Source organism: Talaromyces amestolkiae (assembly GCF_001896365.1).
Source record: "Talaromyces amestolkiae strain CIB chromosome Unknown scaffold26.1, whole genome shotgun sequence".
Classification (NCBI taxonomy): domain Eukaryota; kingdom Fungi; phylum Ascomycota; class Eurotiomycetes; order Eurotiales; family Trichocomaceae; genus Talaromyces; species Talaromyces amestolkiae.
The window spans coordinates 173,735-190,378 of NW_024468062.1; the positions used below are offsets into that span (position 1 = coordinate 173,735).

General features: G+C 48.2%; 6 protein-coding genes across 6 annotated transcripts; 2 read left to right on the forward strand and 4 right to left on the reverse strand.

Annotated features, from left to right (window-relative positions):
• Positions 1-229: 229 nt before the first annotated feature.
• BHQ10_009708 (uncharacterized protein) lies at positions 230-1,979 on the reverse strand (the record flags this gene model as incomplete). The annotated part of the gene is made up of 5 exons (XM_040882653.1): positions 230-576; positions 624-753; positions 813-1,655; positions 1,716-1,793; positions 1,866-1,979. The coding sequence occupies 5 exons, from the start codon at positions 1,977-1,979 to the stop codon at positions 230-232; spliced, it is 1,512 nt and encodes a 503-aa protein (XP_040738210.1).
• Positions 1,980-3,431: 1,452 nt separating this feature from the next.
• BHQ10_009709 (uncharacterized protein) lies at positions 3,432-7,631 on the reverse strand (the record flags this gene model as incomplete). Its single annotated transcript, XM_040882654.1, has 3 exons — positions 3,432-3,789; positions 3,840-7,147; positions 7,206-7,631. The coding sequence occupies 3 exons, from the start codon at positions 7,629-7,631 to the stop codon at positions 3,432-3,434; spliced, it is 4,092 nt and encodes a 1,363-aa protein (XP_040738211.1).
• Positions 7,632-9,119: 1,488 nt separating this feature from the next.
• BHQ10_009710 (uncharacterized protein) lies at positions 9,120-9,872 on the forward strand (the record flags this gene model as incomplete). The annotated part of the gene is made up of 3 exons (XM_040882656.1): positions 9,120-9,389; positions 9,507-9,607; positions 9,824-9,872. The coding sequence occupies 3 exons, from the start codon at positions 9,120-9,122 to the stop codon at positions 9,870-9,872; spliced, it is 420 nt and encodes a 139-aa protein (XP_040738212.1).
• Positions 9,873-10,746: 874 nt separating this feature from the next.
• On the reverse strand, positions 10,747-11,347 carry BHQ10_009711 (uncharacterized protein; the record flags this gene model as incomplete). The annotated part of the gene is made up of 3 exons (XM_040882657.1): positions 10,747-10,920; positions 10,980-11,233; positions 11,296-11,347. The coding sequence occupies 3 exons, from the start codon at positions 11,345-11,347 to the stop codon at positions 10,747-10,749; spliced, it is 480 nt and encodes a 159-aa protein (XP_040738213.1).
• A 1,092-nt stretch (positions 11,348-12,439) lies between these two features.
• Positions 12,440-14,204, forward strand: BHQ10_009712 (uncharacterized protein; the record flags this gene model as incomplete). The annotated part of the gene is made up of 4 exons (XM_040882658.1): positions 12,440-12,548; positions 12,601-12,986; positions 13,038-13,165; positions 13,223-14,204. 4 exons carry the CDS (start codon positions 12,440-12,442, stop codon positions 14,202-14,204), a joined length of 1,605 nt encoding a protein of 534 aa, XP_040738214.1.
• A 199-nt stretch (positions 14,205-14,403) lies between these two features.
• Positions 14,404-16,546, reverse strand: BHQ10_009713 (uncharacterized protein; the record flags this gene model as incomplete). Its single annotated transcript, XM_040882659.1, has 2 exons — positions 14,404-16,243; positions 16,305-16,546. The coding sequence occupies 2 exons, from the start codon at positions 16,544-16,546 to the stop codon at positions 14,404-14,406; spliced, it is 2,082 nt and encodes a 693-aa protein (XP_040738215.1).
• Between the last annotated feature and the right edge of the window lie 98 nt (positions 16,547-16,644).

Here is a 16,644-nt window from a genome sequence, read left to right on the forward strand (position 1 = left end):
AAAGTCTACTGAAGGTATGGCTATAGACAAACCAACCAAAATGAACAAATGCAACTTCGGACTGTAGGTATGTACAATTGATGCCCATCACAAAGCGTGAATCTTGACTATATAGTCATGCAAACTTCCCCTTCCCAAGGAAGTCTTGGTCGAGGTCAAGATATTATTATAAAAATGTATACTGGCGATTTTCACCGGAGCATAGTGCCGGAGCACAGTGAGAATACTTCTACTTGGGAGAAACGAGATTCTCCTCCTCATAATCACTGGTTTCTTTCCTCCTCCTCGACCCCGAGGCGGTCTCGTGCTCATCATGCTCATCCTCCGAAATCAGGCCCTGCAACTCAAACGCTTCCGCGTCTTGGATCTGTTGCGCTTCCGCGCGGGAACGAGGGTGGCCGTTTACGGCGCTTCCGTTGGGGAAGCCGTCGTTGACGACGGTGTACGAGGAGGAAGAGTCTTCGCGGCGCAGTTTGGGCATGAAGCCGTCTTCGGCGTGGGTGTTGGTGTTTGTGTTTATGGTGGCTGAGTCGGGGAAGGCGTGGACTGCGTAAATGTGGAGGAGGATGTTGACGACTGTTTCTATTAGTATGAAGCGACCAAAAATGAAAGGGGTGACTTACAGAGGAAAAGGATAAAGGCGACACTGTACAAGATTAAGATGTACGATACATGGGTAACGCCAGCGTTGCTGAGTAGTTGCATCTGCTCTTCCGTGGCGCCCATGAATAGAAAACCAGAGGCATAAAGGAGCTATCCACAATGTCAGTACGCTTCAAATACTAGTACATGAATGATAAATGAGAACTCACGAATGGAGGAAGGTATTGGAAGCTGTGAGGATCCGATCCATCAGCACTAAGAGTGGGTCGATCTCTGAGCACGAACGAAATCTCAATGAGACGAGTTAAACCAGCCGCCATGAGCGTGTAACCGAAGACTGAATGAACCATTGTGCTCAACATTAGCGTCTGAGGGTGAGCAGACATGGCGTATCCTGTCAACAAGATGACAATGGCCGGAATCAAGTTGCGCTTGGGACGACCGTTCCTCTTGCGACTCAACCACATGCCCAGCAATCCAGCACACCACCAAACAATTCCCATAGTCGTGTGCTGCAAATCGTTGTGAACCCATGGCTGACCCCAGCGATGTTCAGTAAAGGTGTTAATACAACCCCAAACGGCGATAATGGCCGAGTCAAAGAATTCCTGGCTTCGGCCGGTCCGTCTCAACCAGAACTGTCCCACAAGAAGCAAGATAGTCATCACAATTCCATATGCAATAAATGCACTTCCCATGATGAAATGCGCGAGGCATTGTCCAAGATGGTCGTCGCGACAGAACCCGTTCGCTGTAATTCCACCGAACAAGATCTGTGCCCAGCTGACGAGCGGCATCGCTTTTCCGACTACGCCGTGTGCAATGACGAAGTAACGACGGATCCGGCCCTGGAAACCCTTCTCAAGGTGGAGTCTCAAGTACACGCCGAGCGCAACTTGGACGATCAACATGAGCATCAAGACATTGGCGAATGAGGCATGGATGTTCTTTGCGAATTGGCGGCCTTTGTGAGCATGGCCCATGAAGTAAGCGAGGACTGCGACGACGGTAGCTACGACCTGTACGGGGACGTGCCAGCGAGAGCGGATGATCTATACAACATTGTCATCAGTCTGCTCTTGTCATCGGGACATATTCTCCGATGAACTCACCCCGAGAACCATGCCAAATGGAAAGACGACGCCAAACGTAACCGTCATTAATATCATATGAAGCCATAAAGTGGTGTCCTAAGTCAACCTTCTATTAAATTATGGCCTTCTTGATTTGACTCCGTATGAGGGTAGGTCTCTTAGACTCACGATAGGTTCGCCCGAAACAGCCTCGCCTTCGGGCACCTCCTCATGGCCTCCATGAGCAGCTACCTGGGTAGCCAAAAAAGCTACCAGCGATAGCAAATATTTTTGCGCGGACATGTTGATGCTTTGTGATTGCGATTCGACTTTCAGAAGCTGAGGGGAAGGGATGAGCTGACGATGGCGTGTACCGCAGCTACGAGTGATAAAGATACAAACCCGGAAAGAATGTGATGGTAATTCGATCTATTACTGATAACAGACGACTGTCGTACTCATCTCATATCGATTCGTATAGTATCATCAACAGACCGGTCGAGCTGTAGGGTGCAGCAGGCGTCGTAAGCAGAAATAAAGCAAGATGTGGCAGGGCCGAAAAGGGKTAACGTTTCGGCCTTCTCGGAATCTGCGGACCTTTTTTGATTTAGGGCCGAAAGCATCTGATCAGGGGGCGGTGATTGGTTGGCTTTTTCGAGGGTGGGGGTATATTGGTGTTTCCTTGTTGGGATATCTACAACACTCTTCTTATTGACATTGACATAATTCTCATTTGACTCATTTGATACATACGGAAAAGTCACAATGCATTCAGACCAATGTGTATCCAAAGATTCTCACCCGCATCACCATTCAGGGCAACGCAACGACAAGATAGTAAGCTTATTTCATTACATCCCGATGACATCCCGACGTCTAGAAACGGACACTTCTTCCTAGTAATACGACTAACATCTCCAGATCTCCCTCCAAAACACAATCACCACCCTCGAAAACCAAATCACCTCCCTGCAGTCTCAAATTCACGAAGTTACCAGCAAGCTAAGGTCTTTCCCCCTAGTACTTCTCAATTCCATGCCAATACACAACTGACAGAGGCAATAGATCCCCAAATACGACGCCCCCCTCTATAGCAGTCCAGCGGCACATCCGATTACTACACGAATACAATGAGATCCGTGACGTTGGGCAGGGCTTGTTGAGTCTGATTGCTGAGAAGCGTGGTGTCAGATGCAGGGATGTATTGGAGGAGTTTGGGGTTGGGCATGATGACTGATTTGTAAGAAGACTATGATGCCTTGTTTCAACGATTGCTAGTAGACCCCTGCATGTGTATGAATTAATGAGATATAAAGCTTCTGAGTAAATCACTACTGTTTTATGCTATTCGATTGCACTTCCCTACATATGTAAGTGATCCCTGAATGATCTTGATTCCAATGATGCATGAGTAGAGAAAAGATGCTACCGACAAAAATAATGTAGTGGATTTTGTATGCCAGAAATGTGGAACATGGTATGTTATGAGAATGCCAGCGATGCTCTAGAAGACGCAAATCTCAACCCCTCAAGAGGCGGAGAAATTGGAGGACAGTTACTGTCGAACTGTATTATTATGTACATGATATGTGAGGGAGAAGATAGAAGGAGAATAGGAGATGATAGGAGAGAGACTGTACAGTTCAATGCGCAAGTAGAGTGGAAATGAGCAAAAAGAGTATGTGTTTTCGGTAGCCGATGTCATAAACACCACCGAAAAGATTTCTGAAGACGCCAAGAAAAAGGGGAAGCATGTTAATGAGTCTTGCCCAAACTCTGCAAATTCACAAGCTCGTAATATCTCCCCTTATTCCGAATCAATTCCTGGTGATTTCCACTCTCGACAATCCTGCCCTGGTCAAAGACATAGATGATGTCTGCCTTTTGAATAGTACTCAATCTGTGCGCGACCGCGATCGTGGTTCGGCCACGAGCAGCGGCATCTAGCGCGGCCTGTACGACCTTCTCAGATTCAGAGTCAAGGGCTGATGTGGCTTCGTCAAGAAGTAAAATCTTGGGGTCACGGAGTAATGCGCGCGCGATTGCGACACGCTGTTTTTGACCGCCGGAGAGCATGCCTCCTTTGCTGCCGACGACTGTGTCGAAACCATCTCTGTTGAATGTTAGTATGTCACTCGCAAAGATCAAAGGGTGAAGCCTTACGGCAAAGATAAGATGAAGTCGTAAATGTTGGCGTTCTTGCAGGCATTGATGATAGTCTCCTCCGATATATCCGTCGCATTGCTTCCTAGCAGAATATTCTCGCGGACCGTACCTTGGTACAGAGTCGGTTCCTGACTCACCAGAGCCAAGTGCTGTCGATACGAGTTGACGTTCAGATTAGCAATGTTCTGACCGTCAATGTACACGCCACCGGAAATCGGGTCATAGAATCGCTCCAAAAGAGCAATAGTCGTACTCTTTCCGCATCCACTGGCGCCGACAAGAGCGACGTATTGACCCGGCTTGACAATCAGATCCAATCCCCGCAGTACAGGCTGTTCGGGACGAGTTGGGTAGCGGAAGTGAACGTCTCGGAACTCGACTGTGCCCTCGGCAGTGTCCAGTGCCTGGCCATCCTCTGACCAAACATCAATAGCTGGGCGACGGTCGAACAATTTCTTGAAGTCAGCAGCGGCGTTTTTGGAGTTGCCCATATCAGGCGCAAAGGCAAAGATACTGCCGGCGGATTGTGCTCCAAAGATGACCTGCGTAAAGCAAAGGAAGAATTGAAACATGGTGTACTGGTGCTTCCCAAAGAGTTCTCCACCGTACCAGAAACCCAAGGCCATACAGAAGAATGATAAAGCTTGAGAAGCGGCATACAGTATGGATGTGCGTGCGACCGAGAATAGACTCTTCCTTGTCTGCGCTTCTAATTGCTTTCGATAAGTATCTAGAACGTCTTCTTCACGAGTCAACGAGGCAACAGTGCGAATGGCAGAGGTAGCTTCGCAGGCATAACTAGCCGAGTTCTCGTACGCTTTCTTCGACCGAGCTTGGAACTGTGCAAGCACGGAGAAACGCCAATATCCACAGGCCAGCAATGCCGGAATAGTAGATATACAGACCAAGGCAAGCTTCCAACCAACAGCCAGAGCAATAACACAGCAAGCGGCCAGAGTCGTCGTCACATTGAGAAGTGTTCCGAGATTGGCACCACTGATTCCAGACAAGTGCTTTGTCTCTGTCGATAGGAATGAGGTCAAGGCACCGGTGCTATTCGCGTCGTTATCGAAAAAACTAATATCTTGACGCAGCATTGTTCTGAAAGCCTGGCTACGTGCTCGGCGAATCAGCTTCTCCGAGCTGTATGCAAACATAATACCTTGCGTGGAATGTACCAGAAGCTGAACAAGACCGAGCATAAGGAACATGAGAGACCAGAAGCTAGCATCATGTTTCAACTGTCCATAATTGCTCGGGGGTTGTGAGATAGTAATGATAGATTTGGAGTAGAGGACCGATTGAGTAGGCTGAGCACCACCTGCGAGACACGCAAAAATAAAACCGACGAGCATGTAGGGAGTTTCCTTCTTGTTGAATGAGTAGATGAATTTGATAAGTGTCCACAGCGAGTAATGAGATTCTTTGCTCTGCTCTTTCTTGGACTGAACGATGCTGGAAATTGATCTGCGAGTAACCTCCTTTTCCAGGCCTGCTTTCATCCCAGACGCTACGGAGCTCAGTGTGCGAGACATTCTGATGCGGGATGTCGTGCGCTCAATTTCTTTCTCTTCTTCAATGGCAGCTTCTTCTTCAGCATCCTCCGTTGAAAGAGCTCCGGCTTCTTTAGCTTCGTTGATGCGTTGTGCTTCCACCAGTCTGTAGTAAGCACCTTGAGAGTCTAATAGTTGATCGTGAGTGCCTTGTTCCTGGATGCTGCCATCCACCAGCACAACAATGTTGTGGGCTGTCTTGATTGTGGACAGTCGATGTGCAATAACGATTGTTGTTCGACCTTCAGCAGCTTTGTCCAAAGCTGCTTGGACGACTCCTTCAGACTTGGTGTCAAGGGCTGAGGTAGCTTCATCGAGGAGAAGAATCTTGGGATCGCTGACAACAGCACGGGCGATAGCAATACGTTGTTTCTGACCGCCAGAGAGCAGGAAACCTCGCTCACCAACATGAGTATGTATACCTTCAGGGAGAGCATTCACAAAATCAAGAGCATTGGCCATTTCCAAAGCCTGTTCAATGCGCTCTCGCAATTTCTCTTCGCTCTCGTTGATGAATTCAGTACCGAGMAAGCCGTATCTGACATTCTCAAAGATAGTCGTGGCAAAAAGAATCGGTTCTTGGCTGACGAGCGAGATATGTTGGCGAAGCCACCGAAGATTAAGAGATTGAATGTCTTGACCGTCTAGAAGAACTTGTCCACGGACTGGATTGTAGAAACGTTCAACCAAGCCGATAATCGTACTCTTTCCTGAGCCCGAAGGACCGACCAAAGCAGTAGTCTTTCCAGCGGGAATGAACAGACTGACATCTTTCATAACAGGCACATCTGGTCGCGAAGGGTACCGATGGCTCACGTTGCGCAGCTCAATGCTGCCTTCAACTCCATCCAGCTTGCGCCCCTCTTCGGAAGTCGGATCAAGAGGAGAGACTCGATCGATAGTGCTGTAAATCTTAGCGGCAGCAGCAACAGCGCTTGTAAAAGCCTGAGCATGGGGCGCAACGTTTCCCAGACTGAATGACGACATGATCGTAGCCATTAACACTGTCAGGACCTGACCAACTCCAATTTCTCCATCTACGATAAAGCGAGAACCCATCCAGAACCCTAGACCCGTATTCAAGTACATGATGCAGAACATTCCACCTAGCATGACAGCAAAGATCATCTGCAGCTTGATGCCCCAATACTCAGCCTTGTCAAGGTGTTTGTCATATTGCTTGGCGAGTCTTTCCTGCGTACCAAAAGCTGTAGCGGTACGAATAGAGCTGATAACCTCCTCTGCCAAAGTTCCTCCTTGTGCGTAGCTTTCCAAGGACAGTTTGCTGAACTTGATAATGAACCGCGAACCGCCGCCCATGATCAAAGTGAGAGCAATTATACTCGACGAGCAGATGAGCGCCAGTTTCCAGTACTTGATGTATGCAATAACAAATGCAGTGACAAAGGTAGCCAATGCTGTAATGACCAAAGCCACCTTTTCGGAAATACCATCTTGTATAAGATTGGTGTCGGCTGTGATACGAGTAGTGATCTCGCCAGCGCCAATATTATCAAAATAGCCAATGTTCTGCCTCATGATCGCTTGCAAATAAGCTTGGCGGATCTTTTGAGTGATGTGCTCTCCGGTATATATGAATCCGACGGTGGCGATATAGATGGTCACGAATTCGCCAATCCCGATGTAGACAAAGTAAAGTACGTTCTTGACAAGTTCATGGTGAAAGTCTTCGTAGTCGAGTGTATTTAGATAGACACCTTGGAAATCGCTTGCCAGTTGTCCGAAAAGGATCTATGATAAATTAGCATGTTGTAAAAGCTTCTGGATCCGTGACTATGGCTTGAATTACAGTAAACAATGGCAGAGCAGCACCTCCAGCAATGGCACAAATGATGCTGATAGCGATAATCATAAAATCATGAGCAGTCGCATATCTGAACAGGCTGAAAAAGTTGACCTGCACGGTTGGAGAATGCAGCTGCGCCTGAATAATACGTCTCTCATCTTCCGGGAGCTCTTTCAACACGGCATTGAGCTCAGAAGAATCGGCGCTCTCTGATGGTGATATTTCCGCGCCTGCCGCTGTAGCTTTTTCCCCAGTTGATTTTTTATTGCCATTCTTTTGGTCCGATGCTGTATTGCTGGATGACGAGACCGGTGCGCTTCCTCCCTTTTCCCTTTCGGAGTCCGCCAATGTTTTCTCTTCGGCGCTCAATTGTGTTGTAACTTTTGATAGTTCTATCCCTTCACCAGGGGTGATCCCAGCAGGGTCCATTCTGATGTAAATACGAGATTCGCCCCGGGAGATTCAATTCGGGATCAAGCTTTCAGGTCGTATATGACATTTGTTGATTATGGCGGAATATAGATGTTGGTGTGAAGTCGTGAAAGCTTGAAGCTATAGTCGGGTGGGGAGTTGCAAAAAAGTAACGAACGATGTATGTATATGTATGGAGTTGTATTATAAGTGCTGGAGATTGTAGAAGAAGGACAACAAATCTAATTTTTGCACATTAGCCATTGGACATAATCCAGGGTCCAGCGAGAATTATCGTGGTCTTATAGATAAGCCAGTAATTGAGGGGATGCCACCAACCGGGAAGGAGTGACAAGGACAAATAGTCGCAAGGAATAATAATAAGGCAACCGAGTTGATAGAGTTTGAAAAAAGAAACAGGCAACGATCAAGTAGGAAAATCACTGTAACTTAAATCAGAGCACAGGCATCTTCTAGAAGGCTGGCCGAAGCGCATTCTTTGAGTGTTTGAGTAGCATGCCGGGAAGAGCGACTCCCGAGCAAGGAATTATGCAGGAGAGAATGTCGTATCTGTATACTGAATCTGCGTATTTTCGGTCTCTTTATTGGTTGATTGTTTGCATTGGTGGGACTGTCAATTTAGTTGGCTCACTTTTGTCATGTAGAAAATGGAGAACTTCCAAGGATCTTGACGGCAGGACTTGCGATTGGTTGGATCCGGCTTACTGTCTTACCGAGAAGTATTGCTTCGTAATTCTTGGTATCTGATTGAGCCGCTCCATTGTTCGAAGTGCTTGCCGCATAAAGTAAGCACCGAGCATGCTCATTGCTTCGTATTGCAAAAAGCAGGGTGGATTGATCAGCAATAAGTATAGTTTTGTAATTGAGCATGAAATACGACTACGACCTACAAAGCTTTGCGATCGCATTCCGGATGGCAAGAATCAAGATTCAAGATGCCGCAGAGTTTCAGTATCGTAAGCTCGTACGTAATTTATGTAACTTACGTACTACGTATCAAGAAACGAGATAAACGAGGAGCACCCAACGAGGGTTGCAAGGGGCCACCCTTCTTGCGTTGATGTTGAAAATGGACCAGCCAAAGTTGTTCAGAGGTAAGACATTGTCAAAGGCGCTGAACTGTTTGATATCCACGGAACGAGGTCCCCGCCTGCGATGCGATGCCAAAAAGAAGTGCGAGAAAAGCGAGGTTGATAGAACAAAGGGGTGACTAGGCCTATCCGGGAGTATTTTACGATCTCACTCGCATTCGAGGCCAATCAAATATAAATCCGAGATTCCTCACAAGCCAAAAAAGCCTGCAGATAGCTATATACATATACGGCTGAACTTAATGCTTCTTCAACTTCGGAAAGGAAATATCCGAATGCTTTGTTTCAACGGATTTTGACGTGTCCGATATACAAATGTACTTGTTCTGAAATTACATAGTGGTAGGTACTGAGCAAATGACAGCCCAGAGACTTGTCCACCGTACGACCGGTAATGATCAAAACCCGAAGGTGCGACTACCCCGAGAACGCCAAGCAGTGGCCACTCCGTCTCCGCTTGGCACTAGGCAGCCGCGGCCAACAAGCCAGGCAGCAAGGCAACAAGGCAACCCGCCAAGACCACCCGCACAGTCATCACGTGACAGACCAAGCGAACCCTCTCACACAACAAAATTTACCCGAAGACGGCTCCATCCAAGATCTGACTTGGAGACACTACCTTGAGTTCAGTATCTCGACCGAACGACAAGCCATCAAGATGCCGGTACGTGAACCTCAAACTCTTAGAGTCGTTATCATCACGCCGATGAATTCGCCATATTCTATTTCCGTCAGATCATTTTCGTCGTGGTGCGGTGCTAATGCGAAATGTCGTGAATAGTCCCAAAAGTCCTTCCGCACCAAGCAAAAGCTTGCCAAAGCCCAGAAGCAGAACCGTCCTATTCCTCAATGGATTCGTCTCAGGACCGGTAACACCATCAGGTACGACACTTTTTTGTCTTCGAGATGTGGTTCGTTTTCGTCGTGAGGTTTGGACAAGAGCCTGAGAGCGGAGGGAGGAACAATTGATACGATCGTCAGAGGGGATCGAACAAGGGCTTCGATAGGAGGGTGTTTCTGAACTTTCACGAACGAAACGCATCGCATCTCGAAAGCTACTACACTATGCAAAGATCGCGAAATACTAATATCTCACAGATACAACGCCAAGCGACGACACTGGCGCAAGACCCGTCTCGGAATCTAAATTTCCTTACCCGTCAGAAATCGCACAGCAACCCTCGGCGCTCTTCCTTTGATGATGATTTCTTGTCTTTTTTTCGATCGATAATTTCTTCAAACCTTTGACGAACACCTTCTTCCTTGACGAAAAAAACAAAACAAAATAATCGATCGGCTCATTGATGTTACTTGTCCATCCAAAACTCGGCGGCACTTGAAACGGATTCGAGAAACCTGAATCATACGGCAAGGGAAGATGGGAAAATGAAAGAAAAATGACAAGCATGGTTTTCCTACTTGGGTTTCTTTAGGAGGGATGGGTGTCGTAGGATGGAACTTGATTAATATTGATTTATTCATGAAATGGGAACATCAATTTGCATGATTTACTTTGCAATATTTCGATCCTGGTATATAAATTGTAGACGTAAGCAGTATGCGCAACGAATGCAGACGGAATATTGTGGCAAGATGTAATCAACGTCAATCAACCAGAGCTAAAGTGCTTCCCAGCTTGGTTTGAGTCTTGTGGACATTGCAATGTTTGTTGCCACAATTAAATTATCATTAGGAGGAAGCTAGGTCATCATTGCATTTTCTCGAAGTAACGCCTACTTGACTAATAAAAAGATCGAGAATACACACGAACCCAAACCTCTCCTTTCTCCCCTAAAATGTGTAGTTGGCATTTCATAATCATTTGTTTGTGATGGATGCATGATAGAATATCAATGGGGAATAGAGCAAATAGCAAATATCTGAACTGTACGGCAGATTTTCGTGCTCATACAGTCAGTCTGAACAGGCTTGATGATAAGAAATGGGTTGAGAGAGGGGATATTTAGCGACTAATTTTAATGAAGTCAGTGACTATATAGATATCCGTAAATGAAAGATGCTTACTCTTCAGCCCATTCGTTCTCACGACGGATCTGGTCCTCCTCCTCGGGAGTAAAGTCGTTCTGAATGTTGAAGGTCTTGCGGATCTCCTCGGGGGACTTGCCCTTGATCATATTTGCGACGGTTTTGCAGCCAACGTCGAGAAGGGCTTTGATGTCGAGGTAGTTGGCGGCCTATACAGTCAGCGTGATCTTCCCAAAAAAGCACAGCAGACATTCAATACGAGACATACCAAAATAATCTCAAACAGCATCTCCTGGTCAACCTGCATGAACTTCTGGTCCCACTCGTCAATCTCGGTGGTGCGGCGGCGGTTGTCGTCATCTTCGCCAGTGGACTGGGGATCGTTCTTGTGATGAGTGCACCACTCAATGACCTTCTTCAAGACGGATTCGTTGACGTTGGGAATGGGGACAGGCTCGTCGGATTCGCCCAAATCTTCCAATAAGTTCTTGATGAGCATGGAGCGCTCGGCGACAGCGCGCTCTAAGGTACGTTAGTAATTGAAAAGACATGCTGTGCTGAGCGGCTTCAGAGAGGATACTCACCAACGGTGATATCGACAGAGTCGGAGCTCTGGAGAGTAACTTGACCAGACATTATGTATAATCTGTGTATGCGATTTGATTTGTAGAGTTGGAAGGTGAGGAAAGCTGTCTCCGAGATCGAGCGTTGAAAGTTAGCAATTGCGGAATGTGATAGCGGGGAGAGCGGTTAGAGTGGAGGGCGCAGCAGCATTTATACTGCTGCGCAAATCCAAGTTCCACAGAGACATGATGGGAGTTTCCTTACAGAATAGGCAGAAACAGAAATCCTTTGAGTGTTTTGGCGGTAGTAGGCTGAAAGGTGAGTGAGTTGAGGCAGTGGATAATGACTGACTGAATGAATGATACTGGTGAGGTTCGTGGAGGCTCCCGCCTAGGTCTAAGTCACTCTGGGCTAGGTAACCGCCGCACTGGTTCTGCCGTTCTTGCCTTACCGTCGACTTGTTGCCTGGAGTCTTTGGCTGTAGTCATGCCAAATGGCTGTCAATTCATGAAACGATGACTGCATTATGAATAGTACATTCGCTGCGCCCTGAATACTGAAGGCGTATACGTCGAGTACTGCGTGTGGTCGCCGTATGGAGTCCGCGCAACAAAGCCACATACCATTGTTTTATACAACAGATTGCTCAAATGTAGACTCTCTTAGATCTGCGGTATCAATTCATTCACTATGTACTACAAGTCCTGAAGCTTTTTCTTGATTTACAAGAATTAGAATTATTGAAATGCCCCTGAAACTACTCGACGTCATGGCTGCCCCCAAAGGACGCGTCGCCTGAATCGCGCTCCGATTAGGCTCGGTCGGTCTTCTTATCAGCTACCCTTTTCCTCTGCTTCAGTGCGTTTTGCTCTCTCACGTACTATTACTAATGGCTCGACGCTGTGACTAGCTGATCGACAAGCTGGTAAACGTCTTTGTGCAAGCCTTTCTTTCTTCCTTTCGTGTTGTCTCTCTCCAGCTTCAGCGCGCAAACACATGATGTCCGCATCACCTGTCGGGTTTCAAGAATCAACAAAATCGCAAGCTCTTTATCGCCCTGATGCGATATGTTAGACGCCAACATAAAGATAATCCTATAATTAATACTGTTCAAAGCGCATACAAAGAAAAAATTGCGACAAGCCTTGGTTTCTGGTTGGAATCATGTGGAGACGAACATATCTGCTGCTCTTGCTGATCCGGATCTACTTTGCCCTTTCGCCCAGCTACGTGCATCCCGATGAGCATTTCCAGAGCCTGGAGGTATTCGCCGGTATGCAACGCTACAAAAGCGCGACGTTGAAACAGTGCGACTGACTTTCTAGGTCKCATCTACTCCTACCCCTCGCAGTTGACCTGGGAATTCACGTCCGACAACCCCATCCGCAGCGTCTTCCCCCTATGGCCCGTCTACGGCTTACCCATGAACTTGGTGAAATGGTTCTACAACGAAACGGGACTTGGTAGCAGTCCGCCTCCACAACTGATATACTACATTTTGCGAGGTGGCATGTTTATTCTCAGCTTTGTGCTGGAGGACTGGGCTGTTTACGAGTTGGTGCCGACCCCGAGATATCGTGTTCCCACGGTGGTGTTGGTGGCCTCGTCGTATGTCACATGGACGTATCAGACGCACACTTTTTCGAACTCTCTGGAGACGCTGTTGGTCACTTGGGGGTTGGTTCTGATCCAGCGTATTGTGGAGAATAGAGTATGTCTGTTTCTTATATTTTTATTGTGTGTACGCCTGCTGACTGAATAGAAACGCTCCGCATTTTTCTCTCCGGCCGTGCTATCGTTGGTCGTAGTTCTGGGTGTGTTCAATAGAATCACATTTCCAGCATTCCTTTTGATACCTGGGCTTCAGTTAGTCCCGCATTTTATACAAAGGTGTGTCCTGTCGTGTGACAATCCCCAGTTTCAGTCGGATAGCTAACCTAAATATAGACCATTTTCGTTCGCTGTACTGGCTGGATGTGGCTCCTTCTTTGCTGCAATCGCCATCCTCACTGATACCATTTTTTATCGCTCCTCATCTTTCATCGAGAGTATTCGCCATCCGGTAATCACCCCTCTCAACAACCTAATATATAATTCCAACAGCCTGAACCTGGCCGATCATGGCCTTCACCCTTTCTACCACCATTTCCTCGTGAACCTCCCACAACTCATGGGCCCAGCTCTCGTGGTCCTCGTGGTTTCACTATTCATGAAACCAACCATCAGATCATCTACATTCTACAACCGACGCGCCATCGCCGCCATATCGGGCACCATGATCCTGTCCGCAATCCCACATCAAGAACCGCGGTTCTTACTCCCATGCGTCCCTTTGCTGTTAACGTGTATCCGACCGCTGAAAACGCGGCCGTTTCTCGTGTCGTGGATTGCATTCAATGCGATTCTCGGGTTTTTGATGGGCGTTTATCATCAGGGTGGCGTGGTACCAACTCAACTCGCAATGCCATCTGTAATATCATCTACAATGGCCCAGCGCACCCAAACCAATAACATCAACGTAACCGTCTTCTGGTGGAAGACCTACTCGCCTCCGTTGTGGTTACTAGGTGATAACAGCGAGCTACAAGCCGATATCCAAACGCACGATTTGATGGGCATGCGAGGACCCGATATGATCAAACAGATCGACAGCCTCGTCCCAGCCTGTCCTTCTCTCCTCTCATCCAGCGCGAACAACAACAATCTCGTGTTTCTCGTCGCACCTCGCTCAGCCACATTCCTCGACACATACACTTTTTCCACATCTGCGGATACAACACTCCACATGACAGAACAATGGACATATACAAACCATCTAAATCTAGATGACATGGACTTTGGCGATGATGGGTTCGTTTCGACGATTAAGCGTGTCGTTGGTCGGAGAGGATTGACGGTTTGGTCCGTTGAGAGGATTGGATGTGTATAATGCTTGATTTATTTAATTACGTCGTAAATATAATGAATATAGATGCATGTTTCGGGTAACTCCCATCAGACCTATAAAACAAGTGAGAAAGTGCGAATACAAGGCATCAACTGCAGATAAGATCCTTACAAAAACAGATTATTAATATTAGATTTGTGAGCTGCTTAAGTGCATATCTTTAAGTACCTTTGCAGAGTATTTACAAAGCCATAACAGCCAAGGCAGGAATAGCAGCCCAGACAACAGCGGCATCGACGCTGAATCGTGGCGCGGCGGCACCAGTGTACAGACCGCCAGCGGCAGATGTAGTCTTCGTCGAGCTGCCAGAGATGCTAGCAGCGGCGGTGGTAGGGACGGCGACGAGAGATGTCTTGGTAGACGAAAGGACTGCGGAGGAGGATTTTAGGGTTGATGGGGAGGCGGGCTGGATGGCTGTGTTGGGGTTAGAGTTGGAGTTGGTGTGGGGGTTTCCAGGGGAAACGCCGCTGGGGGCTGGAGAGGCAGATGTAGGAGATGGGTTGGATCCGGGGAGGACAGTGGTAGTGGCAGTCCCAGGGGCAGGGATAACGGTACCGGTAGGACCGGTTTCTGTGACTGTATACACAACAGTGCCTGTGACAACGGTCTCGGTGGAAGTATAAGTGCTACGCTGGGAAGCAGGGCAGTCAGTGACCGTTGCCGGGCAGGCAGTGATCGTGACTACACGGGTAGATACGAGCGTAGAGGTGGAGACATCCACGCCGCCAGGACCGGTAGGTTGCGCGGTGGCTGTGACGGGGCAGACAGTCGTTGAGACCACGATAGTCTCGGTCACAACAGAGGTTGACCTGGCAGGGCAGTCGGTCACAGTCGTTGGGCAGGCGGTGATGGTGCTTGTGCGTGTGGAGAAGATTGTTGAGGTTGTGGAGCCAAGGGTAGTAGCAGAAGCGATGCTTGTAGTGACGGTCGTCAAGGATCCAGAGCCTGTAGAGCTTGAGCTGGAGGTGGAGATTGTACCAGTAGAGGTACCCGCTGAGCCAGTGGATGTACCAGTCCTTGTGCCACTCTTTGTGCAAGGACGGGTAGAGCGAGTGGGTGTGCTGCTGGTTGAAAGACCGACTGGGGAGGTGCCACTGCTCTGGACAGCGCTGGAGCTAGCGATCGAAGCAGGATTGGTAGAGCGCGAAGTTCGGCATGGAGTGCGTGTGCGAGTAGGGCTGCGAACGGCGCTGGAGCTAGGGATGGAGGTTGGGATTATCACTGCCGAGCTGCTTGGTACAACGCTTGAGCTAGCGATCGAAGCAGGAGTGGTAGAGCGCGAAGTTCGGCATGGAGTGCGTGTACGAGTAGGGCTGCGAACGGCACTGGAGCTAGGGATGGAGGTTGGAATCACCACTGCCGAGCTGCTGGGAATAACACTTGAGCTGGGGATAACAGCTGAGCTGCTTGGTACAATGCTTGAGCTAGGGATTGAAATTGGGATAACGACCGCTGAATTGCTGGGAACAGCACTGGAGCTGGCAACAACGCTGGAGCTGGCAGCAACGCTGGAGCTAGGAATGACAGGAGCACTGCTAGGAGAAGGGGTAGGTGTCGTTGCCGGCGTGGTGGCTGGTATCGTAACCACAGCGCTAGTACTGACGCTTGAGCTCGAAGCCGCAGTCGAGGTCTGGATAGAGCTGGAGCTTGTGATGGTAGTGCACGCCGTGGTTTCGTAGGTCGCCTGGAAATTGTCGACATACATATTGAATAGAGTATTGGTATGATAAGGTGAACAGGTCGAATAAAGTCCCAATAGGTCACTGGCAGCCGTTGGAGTCCATGTACCGGATAGTGTAAACCAGGCGTCGGCGGTGCCGAAATGTTGGCCAGTTGTGTACGAAATCAAGTTTCCTGTTGTGAGAGACGTATGGTACAGATATATGGTGCAGCTCTGAGAAACGGAATATGATGGGTTAACATATGGGAGAATATCGACCGAGGTGGTATAGGTTGTCCCAATCTGGAGACCCGTGACCGTCTGGTAAATATTCCAGTACGAAAATTGCCCTGGTAGAAGCCTGCCATACAGCGTTAGTGGATGATTCTGCTTTTGAGACGAGTGGGTGGTATCAGACATACAAAGAGTCTGATCCATTTGTAGCGTGCAAGCTGGTGGTAGTCGCGGGAAAGGTGTAGGTCCAACCAGTAGTACCATCCTCAAAGGATGGATTGACGATATCAGCATACGCAGTAGCCGCGCTACATTGCACGCTGGGCTGGGAAGAAGCACTGGTTGATGTGGAGGAGATGGTCAACGATAGAGCACCGGGGACAAATGAACTGGCCACGAGCGCCAGTCCAGCAATGAGTCCTTTCGCCATGCTGTCTATGGGTTGAGATTGGCCGAAACGAAGGAGAGGGGACAGCGAGTGAGTCCTTAGGAAAAGAGCGAAAAAGAAGACAGAAAGTACTCAAAACG